General features: G+C 38.0%; 1 protein-coding gene across 1 annotated transcript in view; it reads left to right on the forward strand.

Moving 5' to 3' along the window:
• The window catches only part of EFCAB13 (EF-hand calcium binding domain 13), a 316951-nt gene that overhangs the window by 86367 nt on the left and 211979 nt on the right, over positions 1–18605 (forward strand). Inside the window, 1 exon segment of the mRNA XM_071210907.1 lies at positions 696–858. Coding sequence (XP_071067008.1) covers positions 696–858 — 163 coding nt within the window.

Genomic DNA, 18605 nt, shown 5'->3' on the forward strand with positions numbered 1-18605 from the left:
ACCATCAGTTTGTGACTTTTCCAATATTGTAGCTTTCAAGTGCAAAAGGATATGATTAAAAAAAAAATGTAGTGTCTCTTTAAGACTCCTCTGCCATTTCTGCCTATGCAGATTGAAACAATGACCACTCTCCTTTGGGGTGGGGTAGGGAGACAGAAACAGCTATCAAAAGCAGTAATCAACAATCAGACCAAATTCCCCATTTTTGGAGGACAAGGTCCTTGTTGCCCACTCTGTCATCTGCAAACTGTATCAGGAACATGAGCTGATGTCAAGATAAATTTACCCTGGATTGAACCACATATTGCCACAAAACATTATCCCAATTAATCATTTAAGATTGATAATTTTCTACTTCTTTTTCAGTCACGTGAAACAGACTTCTAGGGATTTAAATTTCTTGGAAAATTAAATGGGGAAATTTTATAATATTTTGTTCCTGTGTATTTTCACTTGTGGTATTCTCATCAGTGCACAATTAAGTTGGTGTTTCCTTAGGTACAGAGACATAGCAAAGGAGCATATTATATTTTTGATTTTAACGCTTATTTATTTTCAATATTACTGAAGATTCTAGTTATACTTTCTGCATATAACATTCCTGAAGTGATTTATATTTTTATTTAAGGCTAGAACTAAAATTCATCTTATTTATTAGACTGTTTTCCTTTGAATTTCCATTTTTAACTTATTAGCATACTGATTTGTTTTCAGTGTTGGCTGATGCCATTAAAGCCATTGATAAAATTAAAGATGAAAATGTTGATTGTGAGGATCTGAATACTTGTCTTCAAAATTTTGGAATTAATCTTTCTAAGGCAGAATTTGAAAAGATCACAGAGTTGACTCAAGTTGATGGTAAGTGATACATTTTCAGGTGAACTGGGTTGACACATCTGAAAGAAAGGTCAGTTGGTTACTATTTCTCTCAGAATAATAACTTTATTGTTATTTCTATTAGAAAAATTAAATCAATGCAGAAAAGTACAGAAAATGCTAAAAAATGTAACAATATGCTCAAAATTCCATTATCCAGAAATAACCAGGATTCAGATATTTTTCCTCAATGGCAAAAAATGTGAATAGAAACAACACAGGGTTTGTGATTTTGCTATCTGACAAGAAACATTAAATGGTACAAAAGAGGAGTCTTTACTGTGCTAAAGTTCACAATTCATAATAAAGGTATACCATTTTAAAATATCTGTGTACTATATAACTTGGCAGCAACTTTCCTAAAGCATAAACTATAGCAGTTGTATGGTGATAGACAGATACAGTAATAATAGATTTTAAACATAATACTCAATCCAAACAGGTCAAGTGGATAAGAATTAAAGAAGGATATACAGAAGGCCAAAATAACATAATCAGTAAGTTAGGTCTTAAGGACAGGCTATTTTAGCCTCATAAAGATGTCAGTTCTCTTCTTAATAATATAGAAATATGACTCCAATAAAAATATCAAAAAGATTTAACGTGTATTTAGATAGTTGGAGTCTAAAATTCATATGGAAAATTAAGCAAGGAAGGCCAGGAAAATGCTGATAAAGATCAATAAGGATGGAACAGTTCTACCCAATATGAAAATATATTATAAAGCCTAGATAGGCCACTGGGACAAAATAGATGCTCTAGAAATATCTCCAAGTACTTGAGGAATTGTATGGCCCATTACCATAAGTAAAGTAAAAAATTAAAAAATGAGAGAAAATATATGGAACATCTTCTCATCAAAGAGATATTTTCTTTTGTATTAAAAATTGAGATAGTAAAAATTGAGAAGAAAAAAGTCTAAAAACCAAAGAGAAAATGGGGAAGACAGCTCTCAGTAAAAAAAAATGGAATTGGTCTTTAAACATTTGAAAAATGCTTAATCTCACATATAATACGAGCAATGCAATTTAAAACTAAACTGAGATACTAAACTATACTGATTTTTTTACTTACCAGACTGACAAAATTCCAAAAGTTTGATACCATTTTCTGTTAAAATTGTGGGGGAAACAGGCACTTTAACAACTTGCAGGTGGAGGTGACAATCATAAACACATAAGGAGGGGAATTTGCCAATATCTAACAAACTGACATATGTATTCACCCTTTTTTCCTAGCAAAAAAATACAAAATTTGTAAAGGATTATTCCTCAAAGAAGTATTTGTAATATGAAAGGCTTGAAAAGAAACCAAACACCCATCATTAGGTCACAGTTGAATAAACTATGGTAATTCACACAATGGGGTAGTTTAGCTGCAAAAATGAAAAATATCTCTTCATTGCTATAGAGTCATTTCTGGGATACATTGTTAAGGGAAAATTGAAAGGCAGAGAAAATTGTGTAGAGTATGCTAGCTTTTATCTTAAAATTGGTCAGCCAAAGGGGTGCTGATGCAAAATACCAGAAATCTGTTGGTTTTTATAAATTTATTTGGGGTAGTAGCTTACAGTTACAAGGCCATAAAGCATAAGTTACTTTTTCCACCAAAGTCTATTGCCATGTGTTGGAGCAAGATGGCTGCTGGCGTCTGCCAAGAGTTCAGGCTTTTTGGTTATTCTCTTCCTGGGCTCATTTCTCTCTGGGTTCAGCTCCTGTGTTCTCCACAAGGTCAGCTGTAGACTATGAGGATCTTTAGGCTTTCCCTTTTTCAACAAGGCCAGCTGTAGACTATCAGGCGACCAGCTCTGTCTCTCTCCCCTGGGCTCATTCTCTCTGGGCTCAGCTGTTTTGCTCCTCTGTGTGCTTATTTCGTGGGCTCCAGCTCAATATTCCAGCATCAAAACTCCAACATCAAAACTCTAACTAATTCCTCTGCTCTGCTGTGTAATTTCTTCTGTTCTACTGACATGGCCAATCAAAGCCCTAACCATAATTTAATCATGTCCTGATACAAACCAGTTTACAAACATAATTCAATATCTATTTTTGGAATTCATAAACCATATCAATCTGCTGCAGTGGGGCAAGATATTAATATATAAGATATTTTCTTATATTAGAAAATAAATGAAATCCATAAAATTAATTCCCTTCTTTCCTGTGGTGGAGGGAGGGAATATGGTGGAGAGGATGGCACTAGACTTCTCTGGACATATCTTGTTTGGTAAATTTGACTTTGCAACCATTTATTTTACATAATTATAAAACAAAATTAAATTGAAATTAAAGAAAGAAATCTTCAAGATCAAGTCTAAATAGAGTCAAATGAACCTAAATGTATTTTATAAAATAAAATAATTAATATACTTTAATCCTAAATTCAAATAGTAAATATCAATATATTAATGACATGATATATTTTCTCTTAAAAATACACATTTCCCAAAACATAAAAAAAAAATAAAAAAAATTCATGTTTCCTTAAATCCATAGAGCCAGAAAATAGATTAGTAGCTACTAGAAACTGGAAGGAGAGGGCAATGAGACATTGCATGCTATTGGGTATAAGGTTTTTTTGGGGATGATGAAAATGTTCTAAAATAAGATAGTGGTGATGATTGCACAATTCTGTGAATATACTAAAAGCCCATGAATTTTACACTAATGGGTGAATTTTATGGTACATGAATTGTACACCAATGAAATTATTTTAAAAATCTAGAAAGTAGAAACTGTACAAGATAAATGGCCCATTTCTTCATTAATAATTTAAATGGAAATAAAGAGGGAGGAAGTACCTGTAGATTCAAAAGGACTAGAGAAATAACAATCAAATGTAAATCTTATTTGGTTTCACATTTGAATTGGCTCATTGCAAACATGGGATAATTTGAGATATCTGAGTTTTTATTATTTTTTATATTGAAGGAATATTGTGGATTTTTTGGTGGTCTTGTTGGTATAAATGGAGCATATCTTTTAGAGGTACATACTGAAATAGTTGCAATAAAATTATATCTAGGATTTGCTTTAGAACAACCTGGAGTAAGGGTGCTATTATAGATGAAATAAGAATGGCCATGAGTTGTTAGATGTTGAAGCTAGAAATAGTACATGAGGATTCATTATAATATTCTTTGTATTTTTGTATATATTTATATATTTGTATATATTTGAAATTTTCTATAATAAAAGTTAAAAAAAAAATAGATAGCTAGGGACAAATCTAAGTTGGGTAAGACCTGTGTGGAGACTTTGTTAAAGACATTATAGTAGTATTTTTACATGATTTTTCAGTAAATCTACAACTTCTCTAATATAAAAAAAGACAGTAAAGTAAACCTGAATAAATGGAAATATATCTCCAGTTCATGGATTCAAATGGAAATATATCTCCAGTTCATGGATTCAAAGACCCAATACTGTTAATCTCTTCTAATTTATTTATTAACCCAAAAAATTCCAAAAAAACTAACTTTTTTTTTGGTTAGCTAATTCTAATATTTGTATGAAAGGACAAAGGCCAATAATAGCTAAATCACTCTTGAAGAAAAAGAATGTGTGTGTGTGCGCGCGTGTGCGCGTGCGTGTATGAGATACTGTGGTATACTTGCTTTACTGGATATTAGGACTCATTATAATATAATTTAAAAAGTATAAAAATGGTGCAAGGTAGGGAAATTGACCAATGGGATAGAAACATCTAAACATATCCCCACACATGTATGGAAACAAATATGATGAAATAATAGATCACTGGGAAAAAGAAGGACAATTTAATAAATGGTACTGGAATAATTACTCAAATAGAAAAAATGGAATCATATCTGTATCTCACACCATATTCAATCATAATTTCCAGATGTGAAAAGTAAAAATCTTAGAAAAAGGAAATAGAAGAAAGTGTTTTCTGACTTGGAGTTAGAAAGGATTTTTTACAGTACAAAATCATTAACTGGGGAATCAGATGTGGTTCAAGCAGTAGAGTGCCTGCCTATCAAATGGAAGGTCCCAGGTTCAGTTCCTGGTGCCTCCTAAAGAAGATGAGCAAGGCAGCAAGCTGACACAATGGACTGGTGCAGCAAGCTGACACAGCAAGCTGATACAACAAAGAGACACGAGGAAAACACAATGAGAGACACAAGAAGCAGGGAGTGGAGGTGGCTTCAGCAATTAGGTACCTACCTTCCACATGGGCGGTCCGAGGTTCTGTTCCTAGTACCTCCTAAAAAGAAGATGAGCACACAATGAGCAACTGTGAACATAAAAATGATTAGGGCAGTGGAGAAATAAATAAATAAAATTAAGTCTTAAAAAAAATCATTAACCAGAAAAGAAAATATTAATACATGTGACTACATTATATTAAGAACTTCTTTTTTTTGAAAGATAAGAGAATGAAAATATAAACCACAAATAATGAAGATTATTTGCAACATGTATAGCAGCAAAGGATTATTATGGACAACATAAAGGGAACTACAGATCAGCAACCATAAAGAAAAATGGCCAAATTATAACAGCAGACATTTCAAGATGAAATAAGTCAAATTGCAATAATCATATGAAAAGATTCTCAACATTTTTAGTAATTAGAGAAATGCAAAATTTGGGCTATAATGAGGTACCTTTTTTTTTTTACACTTTTAAAAATTAAAGTTAATAGATCACAAAGAACGTTACACTAAAAAACATAAGACGTTCCCGTATACCCCCCACCCCTCCCACGCCAACAACTTCTCCCATCATTGTGGCACACTCATTGCACTCGGTGAACACATTTAGGAGCACTGCTGTATCACGTGGATAATGGTTTACCCTGTAGTTCACACTCTCCCCCAGTACATTCAGTGGGTTATAGAAGGATATATAAAGTCCAGCATCAGACACTGCAAATCATTTAGGACAACTCAAAGTCCCCCAAATGCCCCCACATCCCATCTCTTCTTCCCTCTCCCTGCCCTCAGCAACTACTGTGGTCACTTTCTCCACCTCAATGCTATAATTTCCTCTATTACTAGTCACAATAGTTATATAGTAGTAAGTCTACTCTAATCCATATTTTATTCCTCCATCTTGTGGACCCTGGGATGGTGATATCCACCCACCTTTATATCAAGAGGGGACTTAGATCCCACATGGATGATGGATGCAATTCTCCTGCTTGCAGTTGTAGGCACTCTCAGTTCCCTGGTGTGGTGGTTGACCATCTTCACCTCCCTGTTAGCTGACCTAGGTAAGCCAATGAACCAGAGAGTAGGAGTTGCAACTCTGCTGAGGCTCAGAGCCCAACTGGGACATGGGCAGTCCAGAGATTCAAGTCCCCTGAGTATATACCATCCCTAGCACCAACCACAGGTTCAGTAAAAGTGACAGAAGAAGCATGTGTAGAAAGGTCACATCTGAGTCCAGCTCCATCACACTCAGGAGGACAAATTCCAAAGTAGGGTCCTCGGACATGGCACAGAACTCCAAATCCATCTACCATGATCATATACCCTGTGGGTCTCCATAGCCTTCAGGAGAACCAGTACCTAGGGTAGTATCTACTTTGGCTTTCTCTGGGGTCCTGTTGAGGCGTGCATAAGTGCGACCCCTCTGATGACATCCCGACTCTTTTTTGAAGAGTCCTAGCCATAAAAACTCATTTGTCTTTGCCATTTCCCCCTTTTATTCAAGGTCAAAAAGCAGTTTTTAATACATGATCCTACATGTGGGGTGAGATATTCTGCTGGTCTGAGTTGACCCTTGTATTCAAGGTCTCTTTCTAGTTGCATCACCAGTTAGTGATTGGTAGTAATCCCTTAGTGTCAGGGAGGCTTATGCCTGGGAGTCATGTCCCATGCTGGGGGAAGGTAATGCATTTACATGCTGAGTTTGACTTAGAGAGTGGCCACATTTGAGCAACATGTAGGCTCTCAGGAGGTAACTCTTAGGCACCATGCAGCTCTAGGCCTAGTTCATATTTCAGGCACACAGGCTCTTAAGCATTGTCATCAGTATCAAGGGCTCATTATTGAACCATCCTTCCTTGTTGGTCTTTGCTATTGCACTTGGGGGATTATTGTTGCTCCATTGGGGAATGTGACAGAGCTTCCCTAGGTAGGAACTCAGCACTCCCTCAGTTGACATTTGTAACTGTAACTACTATGAAAATACCCAATATACATCAGAACGTTTTTATGCCCCCTGTATAGATGCCCTTGAGAACTCCCTCCCATCCATGTGCCCTCATCAATAACACCCCACACCAGTGTTCCTGTGATAGTTGAACCTCTCTGTGGTCCAAAACTTCTTAAACAATGAAGCCTAATATACTGCCAAATCCAATTAATAGGAAATTGACATATAGTGATGGATTTAAAGTTTAGAAATAGAATACATACTAATTTAGAAATACTTAGATAAAATAAAAATAAATTTGGTGTATTAAAAAATGAAAAATATTGTAAAGCTTTGTTTTTAACATTTTGCCTTTCATCACTGTAATAGGTGTTGCCCTGTATGTCCAGTGGCAAGGCACTTTCTTTCATTTCTTCCTCAGGGTCTACATCCTTTCTTTCTTTTTTTTTTTCTTCTAATTTTTAATTTTGTCTTCAAAAAAGTTTTAGATCACAGTAATTCACATCTACAATATAGGCGACTCCCATATATCCCACATCAAACCCTTTTCCTCTTTCCCCAGTAATGATATTTTTACATGTTCATGTTATATTTGCTGCAGCTGATGTACAGATTTTGAAACATAGCTATCAAACATGGTTCCATTTTGGTTTATATTATGGTTTATATTTTAGACTGTACAAATTTCTAAGTTTTTAGTTTCCTTATGTTTTACATTATGGTTTACATTTTAGCTTATAGACTTTTATACACTTTTGGTGTAAGTTAACATGTCCTATATCCATCATTGCAAATCTCGTGGAGCACTTCTGTTGCCCCCCAGTTGCCCTGCTTCCATCTATTGTATACCTCTCTGCCCCTCCCCTCAGGGCCCACAATGACAATCAGTCTTCACTACTTGAGGGACCAGATTCATAGATACTTGCAACAATGCTGAGGGCTTGACATACTAGACTGCCCAAACTGATTGGGAGCCACCAATTCTCTCGAGAGACACAATTCCCTCTGAGAACATCAGGTCTCCCCAGGATGTGGGGACACCTTCATACTCATTGTATGGGTCTCCACACAATGATATAACACACTATGACAAAATGAGCACTCATGCACTCCCTAGAAGCCTGCCCCTGTACCAGATGCCCCCCTAAGCACCTTAAACACATAATCCTTCCTTATATTTTCTTAAGAGTTTTCTCAACATTATAGTTTCAACCATATACCTGACAGTCTCCCATATTCAACTGTTCCCCCCCGCCCTCCCACCAGTTCCTTGGGCAATCTGACCAATCCTCCCAACCCTAGACCCCCTTAAGCCCACAAAACCCCACCCAAAAGTATCCTTATGCCCCCATTATACCTGTTCCCTGTAAAAATACCATCAGCTTATCATAGACTTCACCCATGTAGGCATCAGCTTGCAACCTTCCTCTCCCCCCCAAATTCCTATTAAGCCTATCTTCTAGTCTCTAGTTCTCTGAGACAGCTTGGTTTGCTTGCTTCATATCAGAGAGGTATGTAGTATTTGTCCTTCAATGCCTTGCTTGCTTCACTCAAACTAAGGTTCTCAAGATTCATACATGTTATCACATGTGTTTGTACTATATTCCTTCTTATTGCTGAGTAGTATTCCATTGTATGTATATACCACATTTTATTTATCTGTTCATCCGTTGATGGGCATTTGGGTTGATTCCAACTTTTGGCAATAGTGAATAATGCTGCTATGAATATTGGTGTGCATATATATCGGTTTGTGTCCTTATTTTCAGTTCTACTGGGTATATACCCAGCAGTGGAATTACTGGGTCATATGGCAAATCTATAGTTAACTTTTTGGGAAACTGCCAAACTGTCCTCCAGAATGGTTGGATCCTTCTGTGTTCCCACCAGCAGTGGATGAGTGTTCCCATTCCTCCACATCCTCTCCAACACTTGTAGTCTTCTGTTGTTTGTTTTTTTCCCCAAATTCTACTCAATTTATTCATTTTTAAAAAAATATTACATTAAAAAAATATGAGGTCCCATTCACCCCCACCACCCCCACTCCACCACTCCACCCCCAATAATGCTCTCCCCCATCATCATGACACATCCATTGCTTCTGGTGAGTACACCTCTGGGCATCGCTGCACCCCATGTCCTGTAGTCCATACCATAGCCCACACTCTCCCACGTTCCATCCAGTGGGCCATGGGAGGACATGCAATGTCCGGCAATTGTCCCTGCAGCACCACTCAGGACAACTCCAAGTCCCGAAAATGCCTCCACATCTCATCTCTTCCTCCCATTCCCCGCACCCAGCAGCCACCGTGGCCACTTTTTCCACACCAATGCCGCATTTTCTCGATTATTAACCAAAATAGTTCATGAATAGAATATCATTAAGTCCACTCTAATCCTTACTGTATTCCTCCTTCCTGTGGACCTTGGCTTGGTTGTGTCCATTCCACATCTATGTCAAGATGGGGTTTAGATTCCACATGGATATTGGGTGCAATCCTCCTGCTTTCAGTTGTAGGCACTCTAGGCTCCATGGTGTGGTGGTTGACATTCTTCAACTCCATGTTAGCTGAGTGGGGTAAGTCCAATAAATCAGAGTGTAGGAGCTGAAGTCTGTTGAGGCTCAGGGCCTGGCTATCATATTGTCAGTCCAGAAATTCAAATCCCCTAGATATATCTTAAACCTCAGCACCAACTACAATTCCAGTAAAGTAGCATGAAAGGCTTGTGAAAAGAGATCCCATCTGAGTCCAGCTCCATCACGCAGAAACACCAGCCCCAAAGAAGGGCCAACTGACATGGCAGTGAACCCCATCTGCCATGACCATAGAACCTGTGGGTCTTTTTAGCCCTCAAAAGAACCAATACCTGGGATTGTATCTACTTTATCTGTCTCTGAGACTCTGCTCAGGTGTGCATAAGGGCAATCCTTCTGACAACCTCCTGCCTCTTTTTTAGAGTCTCATAGCCATATGAACTCATTTGTCCTTTTCATTTCCCCCTTACTTTAGGTCAAACAGCATTTTTAACTCCTGTTATTATATGTAGACAGGGATATTCTGCTGGTCTATGTTGAACCTTTAATTCAAGGTCATTTTCTAGTTACGTCATCAGCTGGTACTTGGTAGTGATCCCTTGGTGCCAGGGAGGCTCATCCTCGGGTGTCATGTCCCACGCTGGGGGGAAGGCATTGCATTTACATGATGAGTTTGGCTTTGAGACTGGCCACATTTGAGTAACATGGAGGCTGTCAGGAGGGAACTCTTAGGCATAGTGCTGCTCTAGGCCTTGTTCTTATTTCAGGTGTATAGGCTCACAAGCATAGTCATTAGTATCAGGGGCTCACTTTTGGACCCCCATTCCTTCCTGGTCCTTACCATTGCACCTGGGGGGACTGCCACTGCTTCCCTAGGGACCATGACAGAGTCCCGTCCCCCCCCCCGGCCGTGAACCCAGTACCCCCCAAGCTATTGTTTTTAATTGTTTCCACTATGAGTATATCCAAACATTTCCATGCACCCTGGACAAATGTCCTGTATAACTCCCTGTCAACCATATGTCCCCTGTCAATAACATCCCATACCAGTATTCCTCTGCTGCCATTGTTGAACTACTCTGTGATCCAAAACTTCCTGAAAAGTGAAGCCCAATATAATGTCAGGTTCCCATACTAGTAAAATGGAATATAGCAATGAGTTTAAAGGTTAGATATAGAATACATATTGATTTGGAAAGATTCTACATCCTATCTTTTTCTTTTTCTTTTTCCTAATTATTGAGCTTCTCTTCACAAGAGCCCTAGATCACAGTAATTCATGTATACAATATATAGTACTCCCACATATCCATTATAAAACCTTTTCCCTTCCATAGCAATAATCTTTTAACTTATATTTACTGAAACTGATGTACAGATATTGAGACAATAGCTTTCAAACAGGGTAACATTTGTGTTTACATTGTGGTTCATACTTTAGGCTATACAGTTTTCTAAGTTTTTTAGTTATCCTATGTTTTACATTATGGTTTACATTATTAGTCTGTCGTCCCCTATATGTTTTTGGTGTAATATTACATGTTTTATATCCATCCTTGTGTAATCTTGTGAAACACTTCTTTTGCCCTCACATTTACTTTGGTTCCATCTATTCAATATCTATTTCCCCCTCCCCTTGGTCCCCACAGTGACAGTCAATCTTCATTTCTTGAGGAGCCATGTTCAGCGATACTTGCAACAGTGTTGAGGGCTTGACTTGCTCAACTGCCCTAATGCCCTGGGAGCCACCCTTTCACTTGAGAGATACAGTTCCCTCTATTTGATGGCATTAGTCCTCCCCAGGATGTGGGTCTACGTTCACTCTCATTATATGGGTCTCTACCCAATGGTATAACCCACTCTGGCAAAATGAGCATTCAGATATTCCCTAGGAGTCTGTCCTGCGTGAGATTATCCCCTTTGAGTATCTTAAACAGGTAACTTTCCTAATTATATTTTGAAAAGGTTTTCTCAGCATTTTACTTTCAACCAACACCTGACAGTCTCCTATGTTCGTATGTTGCCCCTCCCTCCCCCCAATTTCTTGGGTAATATTGCCCATCTGCCCATCCATAGCCCTCCTCAAACCCGCAAAACCCCACCCAAAGGTAACCCTATGCCCCCATTTTATCTCTTCCTTGTGCACATACTTACCGCCAGCTTATCATAGATTTCGCCCATGTAGATGTCAGCTTACATCCTTCCTCTACCCCCCGATTTCCTGTAAGCCTGGCTTCCAGACTCTAGCTCTCTGCAGCAGCTTGCTTATTTCATATCATTGAGGTCATGTAGTATTTGTCCTTCAATGCCTGGGTTGCTTCACTCAACATAAGGTTCTCAAGATTCATCCATGTTATCACGTGTGTTTGTAGTGTATTTGTTCTTACAGCCGAGTTGTATTCCATTGTATGTATATACCACATTTTATTGATCCACTCATCTGTTGATGGGCATTTGGGTTGATTCCAACTTTTGGCGATAGTGAACAATGCTGCTATGAACATTGGTGTGCATGTATCGGTTTGTGTCCTTGTTTTCAGTTCTGCTGGGTATATACCCAGCAGTGGTATTGCTGGGTCATATGGCAAATCTATGGTTAGTTTTTTGAGAAACCCCCAAACTGTCCTCCAGAATGGTTGGATCCTTCTGCATTCCCACAAGCAGTGGATGAGTGTTCCCATATCTTCACGTCTTCTCCAGCATTTGTATTCTTCTGTTTTTTTCATAGCTGCCAATCTTATGGGAGGAAGATGGTATCTCATTGTAGTTTTGATTTGCATTTCCCTGATAGCTAGAGATTTGGAGCATTTTTTCATGTGCTTTTTAGCCATTTGTATTTCTTCTTTGGAGAAGTGTCTGTTTAAATCTTTTTCCCATTTTTTAAATGGGTTGTTTATGTTTTTATTTTCAAGATATAGGAGTTCTTTATAAATGCAAGTTATAGGTCTCTTATCGGATATATGGTTGCCAAATATTTTCTCCCATTGTGTGGGTTCCCTTTTTACTTTCTTGACAAACTCCTTTGAGGTGCAGAAGGCTTTAATTTTGAGGAAGTCCCATTTATCTATTTGTTCTTTTGCTGCTCATGCTTTTGGTGTAATATTTATGAAGCCATTTCCTATTACAAGGTCTTGTAGATGTTTCCGTACACTGCTTTCCAAGGTCTTTATGGTCTTGGTTGTTATATTTAGGTCTTTGATCCATCTTGAGTTGATCTTTGTATAAGGTGTGAGATGGTAATCCTCTTTCATTCTTCTACATATGGATATCCAATTCTCCAGGCACCATTTGTTGAATAGGCCATTCTCTCCCAGTTGAGAGGGTTTGGTGGCTTTATCAAATATTTTATGGCTATATATATGAGGTTCTATATCAGAACTTTCAATTCGATTCCTTTGGTCTGTGTGTCTCTCCTTATGCCAATACCATGCTGTTTTCACTACTGTAGCTTTGTAGTATGCTTTGAAATCAGGTAGTGTGATTCCTCCAATTTCATTTTTCTTTTTCAATATGTCTTTGGCTACTCGGGGCCTCTTTCCTTTTCAAATAAATTTCATAGGTTAGTTTTTCTAGTTCCTTAAAGAAGGCTGTGTTGATTTTTATTGGGATTGCATTGAATGTGTAGATCAGTTTTGGTAGGATAGTCATCTTAATAATATTTAGTCTTCCTATCCATGAACAGGGAATATTCTTACATTTATTTAGGTCTTCTTTGATTTCCTTGAAAAGTCTTGTATAGTTCTCGGTATATAAGTTTTTTACATCTTTAGTTAAATTTATTCCTAAATATTTGATTTTTTATTTACTATTGTGAATGGTATTTGTTTCTTGATTTCCTCCTGAGCTTGCTCATTATTGGTGTACAGAAATGCTACTGATTTTTGCGCATTCATCTTATAACCTGCGACTTTACTAAACTCATTTATGAGTTCTAGAAGCTTTGTTGTAGACCTCTCAGGGTTTTCTATGTATAGGATCATGTCATCTGCAAATAATGAAATTTTGACTTCTTCCTTTCCAATTTGAATGCCTTTTATATCTGGTTCTTGCCTCAGTGCTTGAGCAAGTACTTCTAAGACAATGTTAAATAGAAGGGGAGACAGTGGGCATCCTTGTCTTTTTCCTGACTTTAGAGGGAAGGATTTTAGGATTTCTCCATTGTAAATGATGTTGGCTGTAGGTTTTTCATATATACTCTTTATCATGTTCAAAAAATGTCCTTGTATTCCAATCTTTTGGAGTGTTTTTATCAAGAAAGGGTGCAGTATTTTGTCAAATGCTTTTTCTGCATCTATAGATATAATCATGTGATTTTTTCCTTCAATCTGTTTATATGGTGTATTACATTGATTGATTTTCTTATGTTGAACCATCCTTGCATACCTGGAATGAATCCCACTTGGTTGTGGTGTATAATTCGTTTAATGTGTTGTTGAATATGATTAGCAAGTATTTTGTTAAGTATTTTTGTGTCTAGGTTCATTAGAGAAATTGGTCTGTAATTTTCCTTTCTTGTGGTGTCTTTGTTTGGCTTTGGTACTAGGGTAATGTTGGCATCATGGAAGGAATTAGGCAATGTTCCTTTTGTTTCGATTTTTTGGAAGAGTTTCAGCAGGATTGGTGTTAGTTCTTTCTGGAATGTTTTGTAGAATTCACCTGTGAAGCCATCTGGCCCTGGGCTCTTCTTAGTTGGGAGGTCTTTAATGACTGATTCTATCTCTTTACTTGTGATTGGTTTTTTGAGATCATCAATTTCTTCTTTCATCAATATAGGCTGCTTATGTGTTTCTAGGAATTTGTCCATTTTTTCTGAATTGTAATTTTTGTTGGAATATAATTTTTCAAAGTATCCTCTTATGATAGTCTTTATTTCTGTGGGGTCAGTGGTAATATCTCCTTTCTCATTTATTTTGTGTATTTGCATCTTCTCTCTTTTTTTCTTTATTAGTCTTGCTAAAGGTTTGTCAATTTTATTGATCGCCTCAAAAAACCAGCTCTTGGTCTTGCTTATCTTTTCTAGTGCTTTCTTATTTTCTATTTCATTTAATTCTGCTCTTATCTTTGTTATTTCCTTCCTTCTTCTTCCTGTTGGATTACTTTGTTGTTTTTTTTCTAATTCCTCCAAATGTGCAGGTAGTTCTTCAATTTTTGTTCTTTCTTCTTTTTTGATGTATGAATTTATGGGTATAAATTTCCCTCTCAGTACTGCTTTTGCTGCATCCCATAAATTTTGGTATGTTGTGTTACCATTATCATTTGTTTCAAGGTATTCATTGATTTCTTTTGAGATTTCCTCTTTGACCCACTGTTTTTCTAAGAATGTGCTGTTTAATTTCCATATCTTGGTGTGAAATCTGGGCCTCTGGCCCTTGCAGATTTCCAGTTTCACTCCACTGTGGTCAGAGATATTATTTTGTATGATTTCAATCTTTCTGAATTCATTAAGCCTTTCTTTGTGGCCTAGCATATGGTCTATCTTGGGGAATGATCCCTGTGCACTTGAGAAAAATCTATATCCTGCTGTGTTTGGGTGTAATGATCTGTATATGTCTATTAGATCCAACTCCTCTAATATACTGTTGAAATATTTTGTTTCTTTAGTGATTCTCTTTTGAGATGTTCTGTCCAGAGTTGATAGTGGTGTATTAAAATCCCCCACTATAATTGTAGAAGAAACTGTTCTTTCACTTAGTTTTTCCAGCATTTGCCTCACGTATTTAGAGGTGCCTTTGTTAGGGGCATAAATATTTATGATTGTTTGTTCTTCTTGAGAGATTGTCCCTTTAACTAATATGTAGTATCCTTCTTTGTCTCTCACAATTGTTTCGCACTTAAAGTCTACTTTGTCTGATATTAATATAGCTACTCGTGCCTTTTTTTGGTTATTGTTTGCTTGTAAGATTGTTTTCCAACCATTCACTTTCAGCCTCCATGAGTCTCTAGGTCTAAGATGTGTCTCTTGTAGACAGCATGTAGATGGGTCATATTTCCTTATCCAATGTCCCTGTCTGAATCTTTTGATAAGTGAGTTTAATCCATTGACATTCAGTGTTATTACTTTAAGAAATTATTTATGTTAGCCATATTTTGATTGGACTTGTGTTTGTCATATTTTGTTTGTTTGTTTTTTCTTCTCTTTTTGTCTTTTTTGTTGCTCTTACACTCTCCTCCAAATCTGCCTGTCCTGTTTTTTCCTTTCTTCCTGCAGAGCTCCCTTTAGAATTTCTTGAAGGGGAGGTTTCTTGTTGGCATATTCTTTCAATTTCTGTTTATCTGTGAATATTTTGAACTCTCCATCATTTTTTAATGCTAGTTTAGCTGGATAGAGTATTCTTGGTTGGAAATTTTTTTCTTTTAGTACCTTGGCTATATCATACCACTGCCTTCTTGCCTCCATAGTTTCAGATGAGAAATCGACACTTAATCTTATGGAGCTTCCCTTGTATGTGATGGTTTTCTTTTCTCTTGCTGCTTTTAGAATTTTCTCTTTGTCTTGAGCGTTGGATAATTTTACTAGTATATGTCTTGGGGTGGGCCTGTGGGGGTTTATGATGCTTGGGGTGTGCTGTGCTTCTTGGATATGTACATCTGTCTCTTTCAGTAGATTTGGGAAGTTTTCAGCCATTATTTTCTGCAACACTCCTTCTGACCCCTTTCTCTTCTCTTCTCCTTCTGGGATGCCTATAATACGTATGTTTGTGCATTTTGCATTGTCATTCAGGTCCCTAAGTCCTAGCTGGATTTTTTTTCTGTCTTTTTATTGATCAATTCTACTATCTGTTTGATTTCCGATGTACTGTCTTCCACATCGCTAATTCTCTGCTGTGCCTCTTCTTGTCTGCTGCTATTTGCTGCGAGTATATTTTTGATTTCTTGAACTGTGGTGTTCACTCCCATGATATCTGTTATCTTTTTGCATATGTCTGCAATTTCCCTTCCAAGTGTTGTCTTCATATTGTTAACGTCTTCCTTTACTTCATTAAATTTGTCTGTGATATATGTTCTGAGATCTTTAATTACTTGTGCGAAGTTCTGCTCCCCTTCCTGGTTTTTAGTTTGTTCACTGGATTCAGCCATGTTTTCCTGATTACTGGTTTGGTTTGTAGATTTTTGTTGCTGTCTGGTCATCATTTTATCTTGATGGGTTTAATCAGTTCCTTAGCTTCTTTGTCTAGTCTTGGGGATTAATTAGCTGTTGTTTTGCATAAGTGTTGTATCTTCTCTTTGTCACTTTGTTCTTCTTATTCTAATTTCTTATTGCTGGCTGAGTTCACTTTGAAGGAAAGTATTAGGGCCAGGGAAAGGCAATTGTGTAAGAAAGGAAAATGTGTAAAGTAGTATTGGTAATAAATGTTAACAGAGCAACAATATGAGATCTGAGAGGATGGATATTAGATTCATGTAAATTGTGTAGAGTTATAGCAGTAGGCAGACTACCTATAATGAGGTAGTTGACTGAATATGGGAGGAATATGGTATGAATTAAAAAGCTAGTGTTTTTGTGAGAGAGGGAAAGAGAAAAGAAAGGCAATAGTTTCAAGAGTGGATTCAAGACAGAAAACAAAACAAAGGTATTAGAAATGAAGAGTTAGACAATTTGGGGATCAAAGAAAGGGAGGTGGAATATAGGAGAGACAGTAGATGATGGAGGATATCAAGATGTAGGGGAAAGGGGATAGTGTAGGTAGCCAAAATCAATTCACACAGAAATGAGGCAACGGAGGATGAGGAAACCCAGCAAATATGAGGTGTTCCCTGCAGCACCTATTGTATAATTAAGATAAAATAAAATAAGAAGAAAATGGGGGAACAGAGAGAGAGAGGAAAAAAAAGACTTTGGGGGAGATGATGGGAGAAAAGACTAGGAGATAATGCAATGTTAGCAATCAGGACAATAAAAAATAAAAAATAAAATAAAAATTAAAACAAAACAAAACAAAACAAAAGAGAAAAAACACAAACGTTGAGGGTTAGGACATTCAGGGACCTCAGATGGACCTCAGGGCGTGATGGATTCAGGGATGGAAAGTCTGTGATATTTCAGACTCAAGAGGTGTGAGTCTCTGGGGTGTGGGCCAAGCAGGGTTTAGGTGACTCAGACCTGGCAACCTCAAATCTGGTTAACAGGGAGCCTGGGAGCACTGCAGTGCAGCACAGCCTTCAGGGATCCTGGCAGCTGGGTGCCAGCCCTATGGGGGAGGTCACATCCACAAACTCTGACCTATGTGTCAGAACCCTGTAATTCACCCTCTCGGGTCTCTTCTGTGGCTGTATCACCAATTCGACTTCAGGACACCTCCCGCCCTGTAATTCCCCGAAACGGCCACTTGGGGGCACATCTACACTGCAGCCAATTTACTGATGCTGCAGATCAGTAGCCAGGTCCAGGGGGAGGGGCTCCAGCTGGAAACGCTGATATCAGAGTCTGAAATCCAAATTCCCACGCTTCGCAAAATATTCCCCTAATCGGCTTCCAGACGTCTCCCACCCTGCCAGTCCCTGAAACAGCCTCCTGGTGACTTCTCTTTATTGTAAGTAATTTAAGGCTCCTGCAGATTGGCAGCCGGCCTTGGGGGGCAGGGCTGTAGCCAGAAGTGCTATTATTTGTGTCCGCAATCAAAAATTCCCCGCCTCGCAATAAAACTCCCGTTTGTCTCCCCAAATCAGTCTGCGAAGGCCTCCTGCCCTGTTAGCCCCCCAATAGCCTGTTCGGGGCTTATGAATTCCCCAGTACTGCAGAGCCTCCAGAAATCACCTCCGCAGCACCAGTGCCGCAGCTCCGCCCACCCTAGGAGGGAGCGTCTGGTGCGCAGCCCCCACCTCCATGTAATATAGCATCAATTTTTTCTTATACACGAATTTTCTCTGTTACCTTCTCACCAATCGATGTGCAGATACCTCCTGCCCTGCAAAATCCTGAAACAGCCTGGTCCCGAAGTATTTCCAATGCTGCCCAGCCGCTTCTTTGCAGGAGAGAATATCAGGTGCACTCACTCAGCCACCATCTTGCCCCTCCCTGTTTTTTTGATAGCTTCCAGTCTTATGGGAGTAAGATGGTATGTCATTGT

Source organism: Dasypus novemcinctus, chromosome 21, assembly GCF_030445035.2.
Source record: "Dasypus novemcinctus isolate mDasNov1 chromosome 21, mDasNov1.1.hap2, whole genome shotgun sequence".
NCBI classification, from domain to species: Eukaryota; Metazoa; Chordata; class Mammalia; order Cingulata; family Dasypodidae; genus Dasypus; species Dasypus novemcinctus.